The 8,000-nt window shown below is 44.8% G+C and overlaps 1 protein-coding gene across 1 annotated transcript; it reads left to right on the top strand.

The window, feature by feature from the left end:
* The first annotated feature begins 4,134 nt into the window (after positions 1-4,134).
* On the top strand, positions 4,135-6,242 carry LOC141719359 (uncharacterized). The gene is made up of 3 exons (XM_074521732.1): positions 4,135-4,773; positions 5,002-5,321; positions 6,152-6,242. The coding sequence occupies exons 1-3, from the start codon at positions 4,135-4,137 to the stop codon at positions 6,240-6,242; spliced, it is 1,050 nt and encodes a 349-aa protein (XP_074377833.1).
* The last annotated feature ends 1,758 nt before the right edge of the window (positions 6,243-8,000 follow it).

An 8,000-nucleotide genomic window follows, 5' to 3' on the forward strand; every position in this document is an offset into this window, starting at 1 on the left:
CAGAGCAACCCCAATCATCTAATGTTCAAACTATTCCAGGAGTAGGGACGTTCAATATGAACGATCTCAAGAGGTTGCTCAACCATCTTGAGGGAGGAAGAGTAACGGCGACTGCGTAAGCTCCTTCTCCTTTTGTTATTGTTGTGAGGGAGGCGCAATTGCCTGCAGGATACAGAAACACAACCAATGACTTGCATTTCCACGGGAACTCTGATCCTGTGGAATTCCTGGGGCATTTTAATATTGAAATTGACGTATATCAAGTACCTGATTTGGCCCGATGCCGTCTCCTGGTGGCCACTTTTAGGGAAGGCGCTCAGCAGTGGTTCCAAAAACTGGGTCCAGGTGTGATCACATCCTGGGAACAGATGAAAACTTTGTTTTTGACACAATTTCAAGCTGTAGTGAAGTACACACCACCTGTTACCACCCTAGCTAATGTGAAACAGAAGGAAGGAGAAACTTTGACCTTATACTTCAAGAGGTTTAATGCAGAATCCATTTTGGTGAGGGGTACAACTGATGGGACGCTGAAAATACTTCTTATAGCTGGATTGCATGTGGGAACAGATTTCTGGAAGCACCTGCAAGGGAAAGACCCTGTGTCACTGGCTGATGTGCTTGCGCAGGCGGAATCATTCAAAGCAATTGAACAGTCGCTTGCAGAAATAAAAAAAAATGACAACACCCATAACTCCAAGGGGTGATCCAAGAGAAGGGATAGATCCTTGAGCCCAGATTATCGACGGAATGTCAGAAGCCCCAATAGAGTGAACACCGTGAACACAAGGAGAGAGTGGAGCCCGCTATCGAACTATGAGAGGAGGGTCAGCAATTTTACTCCGCTAGCGGCATCCATTGATCATATCTTTGAAGTAAATAAGGATAGAGGAATCTTCAAAAAGCCCAACCGTCTAACTTCATGGCAGAGCAGAGACAAAAAGAAGTATTGTGACTACCATGAGTCTACCGGCCACAACACCCATGAGTGTCGTCACCTGAGAGATGAAATTGAGGAATTAATCAAGGCTGGATACCTAAGAGAATGGATTGACAAGGTGAAGCGACGCAGGGGAATTGATGACAAGGATAAGGATGAAAGACAGCCCCCGCGGGCGGAAGAAGTTGAAAAAGCATCAGAAGTTAAGTTTCAGAGGGCTGGCAGCATCAGGGCAATTTTTGGAGGACACCCTTTTGTTGGTGATAGTAATCGAGCACTGGAAAGAAATGTGAGAGAGGCGCGACATCCACCGCTCACCAACATTCACAGCTTGGAAGACAGACCTATGAAGGTCTTTAGGGGGGGTCCGCTGATATTACGTTCAAGGAAAAAGAATCAAGGTAGGTGCATCATCCCCACAACGATGCGCTGGTGATTACCATGCTTATTGGGGTAATGAATGTACATCGAGTCTTCTTGGACAATGGGAGTTCTACGAACATCTTATACTACAACACTTACAAAAAGCTGGGTTTCTGGATAGCGACATGTATTTCGAAGATGCACACGTCTACGGTTTTACTGGGGAAGCAGTGAGAGTTATGGGCTTGGTCAGGCTTCCCGTCACGCTCGGGGAAGGAGCTTTGTCAGTCACTCAAATGATAGACTTCAAAGTGCTGGATCAGGATTTTGCGCAAAATGTGTTGGTCGACAGACCTTGGTTGTGAACGTTCAGGGTGATAACCTCGATACATCACTTGATGATAAAGTTCCTAACACCAAATGGAGTAGGCAGTCTGAAAGGGTCGCAGTATGAGTCACGCGACTGCTATCATAAGGCTGTCAAAGAATTCCGTAGGAGAAGGTACGAAGGAAAGGGTCTTCCATTTGAGGATGTAGAGGATATTCATACAAAACCGAGCGGAGAGGTTCATGCCCACTATTTCGTAGAAGGCCCCGAAGAGGAAGAAACCTATGTCACTGGGAACCCTGTTTGGACGTTGGGGAATGTTTCGAAGATCCGTAGCGTGGAAGAAGTAGTGGTGAACCATGCAGAGGAGATCATACAGAAGGAGGTTAACGGGGAAAAATTGGAAGGAAGAAGTGAGATTTTGCAAGGTCTCGGGAATAATTTCAAGGTGGATGCTCCTCAAAAGAAGGACGCGCCCTTGAAGAATGAAAATGGAATTGAGGTTGATGCTCCTCTAAATTAGGATGTGCCCCCTTCATCCGTGTTGCACAAAACTATGCCCTATTTTGAGGTGGATGTTCCCGCTTATGGGGACGCGCCCTCAAATACAAAAGTGGAAGTCGAGGATCCCCTAGACTTTGATTTCGATTTGGATCCCAGGATCCCTATGCCCACCGAGAAGACGGGGCCGGCCGAAGACACAATATCTATTCCGGTTGACAAATATGACCCGAACAAGGTTTTGAAGGTGGGATCCCAGTTAGATGATGAAATGAGGGAGAGTCTTACCCGCTTCTTAATTGCAAATCTTGATGTCTTCGCATGGAGTCATTCAGACATGGTAGGAATCGACCCAGAAGTAATATGTCACCGGTTGAATATCTTCCCGAATTACACTGGCATACGGCAAAAATGCCGCCCGGTGAGTGGGGAAAGGGCAATAACATTAAAAGAAGAAGTAGACCGGTTGTTGGAGGTGGGACTAATCAAAGAATCGTTCTACCCCGAATGGCTTGCAAATCCAGTGCTTGTGAAAAAGCCGAACGGGAAGTGGAGGACATGTGTGGATTTCACATATTTAATAAGGCCTGTCCAAAGGATAGCTTCCCGCTCCCAAGAGGCATGCATTATTGAGTTTTATGGATGCATACTCCGGTTACAATCAAATTCCGATGTATGACCCTGATCAAGAGCATACATCCTTCATTACTGACAGGGGGTTATACTGTTATATAGGAATGCCGTTTGGCTTGATTAACGCTGGCGCAACCTACCAGCGGTTAGTAAACATGATGTTCAAGAACCAAATCGGGAGAACCATGGAAGTGTATGTGGACGATATGCTGGTAAAGTCTAAGGTGGAAAATGACCACATCAAGCACCTGATGGAAATATTTAACATCCTAAGGAGGTTTCGCATGAAATTAAACCCACAAAAGTGTGTATTTGGTGTGGAGTGGGGCAAGTTTCTCTGATTCATCGGTAACCATAGGGGAATTGAGGCCAACCCCGCAAAGATCAAGGCATTGTTGGATATGAGTCACCCACCAATGTGAAACAGGTGCAGAGTTTGACTGGGAGAATCACCGCGTTAAATCGATTTGTTTCCAAGTCGTCCGATAGATGCAAGGAATTTTTCAAGGCAATTAAGTTAGCGGGGAAAGACTTTGTATGGACGTCAGAATGCGAAGAGACTTTCAAAAGAATCAAGGAGCAACTGGGAAACCCTCCTATGTTGTCAAAATTGTTGGATGGAGAATCTCTAATACTGTACCTCGCAGTGTCTAAATATTCGATCAGCGCAGTTCTGGTAAGAGAGGAAGATGGGCAGCAGTCACCAGCGTACTACGTGAGCAAGCGGTTGCATGATGCTGAAACTCGCTACACAAGCATGGAGAAATTGGTTTGCACCCTGATTCTTGTATCAAGAAAATTGTGGCCATATTTCCAAGCCCATAGAATTGAAGTCCGTACGGCATACCCGCTACGACAGGTCCTTCATAAACCAGAGTCATCAGGAAGAATGCTAAAGTGGGCTGTCGAGTTGGGACAGTTTGATTTGGAATATGTGCCTCGGACAGCGATTAAAGGGCAAGCCTTAGCTGATTTCTTGTTGGAATTTGATTCTGAAGTTGATGACAAAGCTTTGGTAATGCTACATCCACCTCATGCTGAGGAGTCTTTGGAGGAGTTTCCACATCCTTGGTGGATCTTGCATGTGGATGTGGCAGTTAATAATGGAGGAGCAGGTGCGGGTATAGTACTTGTGTCTCCAGAAGGCCACCATCTGATGAGCGCAATTCATTTCAAGTTTTATGCAACAAATAATGATGCGGAGTACGAAGCGTTGATTAATGGCTTAAAAATCGCTTTGGAAATGGGGGTGCGAAATTTAATTGCAAAAAGTGACTCAGAGCTGGTGGTGAATCAGGTGAACGGGGAGTTTCAAGCGCGAGGCCCGTGAACAGAATTATACTTGAGATGCACACAGCGCCTGATTGGAATGTTCAAAGAAGTTAGGTTGGAATGTGTTCCGCGGGAGAAGAACAGTAACGCGGATGCTCTAGCAAAAATGGGGTCGCAACAAGAGGCTGTGTTGTTAGGATCCATCTCTCTTGAAATCCAGGAGATTCCTAGTATCCTAGAGATAGAATTTATGCAAGTGGATGAGGCTCCAAAGGAAACATGGATGATGCCCATTCTGGACTACATTCACGAGGGAACACTCCCCGAGGACAAGTTTAAGGCTCACCGACTCCGCTATCAGGCTGCAAGGTATGTGATATATGACGAAGTTCTGTACAAAAGAGGATTCAATCAACCATTGCTTAGATGTGTTGACGAAGAAGAAGGAGATTACATCTTGAGGGAAGTACATGAGGGAATCTGTGGCAATCACTCGGGGGATAGCTCATTCGAAATGAAAGTTTTGCGCCAAGGTTATTATTGGCCTACAATGAAAGAGGATGCTACAAACTTTGTCAGGGCATGCGATCACTGTCAACGCTTTGCAAACTACTCGTCTATGCCGGCAGCGCTCTTGACGCCTATGGTAAGCCCATGGCCATTCGCCATGTGGGGAATCGATCTTATCGGAGAATTACCTAAAGCTAAAGGGGACGTGAAGTATGCAGTGGTTGCGGTCGATTACTTTACTAAATGGGCGGAAGCTATGCCATTGGCTACTATCACCGCAAAGAAAATCAGGGATTTTGTTTTCAACTCCATCGTGTACAGGTTTGGAATCCCTCACAAGCTTATCTCTGACAACGGAAAGCAATTTGATAGCAAGGAGTTGCGACAACTATGTGAGGAGTTGAAAATTAAGAAGGAGTTTACAGCGGTCTATCATCCTCAAAGCAATGGGCAGACAGAAGCTGTTAATAAAATAATAAAGCATACTCTCAAAGCCAAACTGGAAGAACGTAAAGGAAATTGGCCTGAAGAACTCCCCAAGGTAATGTGGTCATACAACACTACGCCACGATCTACTACGGGAGAAACTTCGTTCATGCTGACTTACGGTCATGAAATTATGGTCCCCGTGGAAGTTGGATCGGGATCGCTTTGCAGAGATCGTTACACAAAGGAAGATGCCGAGGTTAATCAAAGGCTTCATTTGGATCTGTTAGAGGAGACAAGGGAAAATTCTCAACTAAGGCTCGTAGCATACCAGCAACGTGCCGCAAGGTATTATAACAAGAAGGTAAAGGGACAATTACTGAAGGTGGGAGATTTGGTACTTAGGAAAGTGATGCCCAATACGAAGAACCCCCAACATGGAGTGTTTGGAGCTAATTGGGAAGGACCATACAGAATAAAGGCCATCTTATGGAAAGGGACTTATCACCTTGAAGATATGGAAGGATAGGTGGTTTCGCGAGCTTGGAACGCGGAACATCTCCGAAAGTATTACCAGTAAGGCGCGGCTTTGGCCCCTTACGTACCTCTTTTATTATATATTTAGGGCTATGCCCGGATTATAGGCTAGAATTAAATAAATTCCTCCTAGCCTAGGGGGTAGTGCATGTACTACTTACCTTAGAACTAGTTGAAGGGTCATTTTTTCGAAATATTTTCCCCACGGAGCATAGTAGCCGTGGGACTGGTGCACTTTTGACACCAGAGCATATTATAAATGAAAATTTTGAATTTTTCCAAAAGTTATTTGTTTGGTTTACTTGGTTGCATGACGCGTCCTAGCCATAGGGCGCGCCATGAGTGATAGCTCTATACAGATGTTAATTGAAGTAGTGGCTGTCAAAAGGAACAACAAAACTCAAGTAAAAATTGAACTAAAATGTGTACTATTTCCAAGGACGCGCCCAAGTTATCTTGGTTGATGCTCTTTCAGTTGAATGTTTCTTTAATTTTGACAAAACAAACTAAAAAAGGAAGACAAGTCCTTACTAAGGATGCGTCCTTCCTGAGGGACGAAGTATTTCTTTGAGATAAAAGTTAGGCGCGTCAAAATATTAGGACGCACCCCATTGTGCTTTGTGCCTTGACTAAATACACAGGTACAACATAGTGCCATGCTCATGTACTTTCCAAAACAAACAAAGACGCGTTCAATTAGATAGGACGCACCCACAACGGACATTTGCTTGACCTGTGATAGTAGAAAAGATAACAACAATATTTCAAAGGTGACACGTCCTCAACACAAGACGCGCCCATATAAATGACAAAATAGAATACTTAAGTAAAAATATGCATGGGTAAGGCAAAGAGGCTTCATAAAAAAGTACAAGCGAATGAAGTTCAAAAATAGTCACTATAATTTGCAAGGCTTCAAGGGGCCCGCACCCTTAAAATAGTTCAAGTAGAGTACAATTTGCATAGGAAGCGTCCTAGGGAGGAGGCGCGTCCTGAGGCTTATCTTGGTCGTCCACAGGGGGAGGTTGAGTCTGAAGCGGAGCAGGAGCAGTGGATGCGTCCTCTTCCTCTAAACCCAGAAAAATCCTCTTGCTTTTGATAGAATCTGCGGCCCTGACCCTGAAATCCTTGACCATATCTGGGTGTCTGCATCAAACTTTGAAAAGGTATACTCTGGGTCATTTGTAATAAACCCAGAGCACCACTCTTCAAACCCAGTCTGGAAGCCATGCTGGTAAACTAATTTTTTCTCCTCTGTCCATCCATGCAGCCTGTCATCGTTCAGAGTGTCAAGCTCCAGCTGCATGGTGGAATTCAGTACGATAACACTGTCCATCGTTTTTTCCAAAGAGGAGACATTACCTTCTAACACAGCTTTTTCTGCCTTAAGACGCGCCATCTCCCCCTCCCGGTGTTTGATCTCAGCATCCTTCTCTTGGGCAAGCAAATTGATATACTTTTCCAAAGATTTTACCTTATCCTCAGCTTGGCTCTTGGAAGTATCAATGACGGTAAGACGCGCCCTGAGCCTTGCAGACATATTAGCACTCTGCCTGGCATGCAAGTGAAGCTCGGCTGTAGCCCTGACCATAGTTTCCTCTGTTTGTTGCTCAGTCCTGAAAGTCCAACCTCTGACTTCATCCTCGGAAAAGTCACCAACCGAGGACGCGCCCAGATATCTGAGAACGAAAGATTGTTCGTCAGGAATAGTCTTTTGACGCTTTGAGGGCGCGTCCACCTTCTCGGGGATGTCCAGCACTGTGGTGTCGATGATTTTTGGCGGAGGGGAAGGTGTCACGGCGGGAGTAGGATCCTTAGCTTTGAGATCAGGTTTCACATGAGTTGGTTTTTTGGCTCTCAATTTTTTGGAAGCTCCAATTGCGAATCCTTTGGGAAGATAGGCCATATCTGTGATATAAACATAAAAGGTGTCAGTGAAATAAAGAAGACGCGTCCAGATAAGGGGACGCGCCCATATTATGATATTAAAATTATAAGTGCATACAGTTAAAAATAGGAAGGTGCATGAAAAGATGTCAATTAAAACGAAGATATGATAAGGAAAGTGTAAAACATGGATGATGTATGTATGTGTCAAATAAAGGATGATGCGTCCTACATATATTGCGCGCCCTATCTAAGGACATATTGGCTATAACGAGTTGTGAGCAAGACGCGCCCAACTCGAGAGATGTGTGTGCATGAAACACCCGTAAAACTTATGTAAGTTGATATTTTTTGAATGGGGAGCTAATTTTGTAGCTGTGGACGCGTCCAAAATTTATAACGCGTCCTCCCTCACTTAAACTTACCTTGTTCTAAGTTGAATTGCTTACTGATGTCAATCTCGACCACCTCCGCGGCGCTGAGGCCCCTGGTTTTTTCTGAAGTTGTGAGAACAAGTTTTCCGTTATGAAATTCACGAAACTTGCAGATAGAGCCAACCCGGGATGATAACGCGCCCACCAGCTTGTGGTTGTCTTCTGTGAT

Source organism: Apium graveolens, chromosome 4 (assembly GCF_009905375.1).
Source record: "Apium graveolens cultivar Ventura chromosome 4, ASM990537v1, whole genome shotgun sequence".
In the NCBI taxonomy this organism is placed as follows: Eukaryota; Viridiplantae; Streptophyta; class Magnoliopsida; order Apiales; family Apiaceae; genus Apium; species Apium graveolens.

Bases quoted from the DNA above. Each gene is read 5' to 3' on its own strand.
- LOC141719359 (XM_074521732.1), top strand. From the start codon at position 4,135: ATGTTCAAAGAAGTTAGGTTGGAATGTGTTCCGCGGGAGAAGAACAGT. The intron at 4,774-5,001 runs GTCGATTACTTT...AGCAATGGGCAG, and splicing joins TGAAGTATGCAGTGGTTGCG to ACAGAAGCTGTTAATAAAAT. The intron at 5,322-6,151 runs GTATTATAACAA...CTAAATACACAG, and splicing joins TACCAGCAACGTGCCGCAAG to GTACAACATAGTGCCATGCT.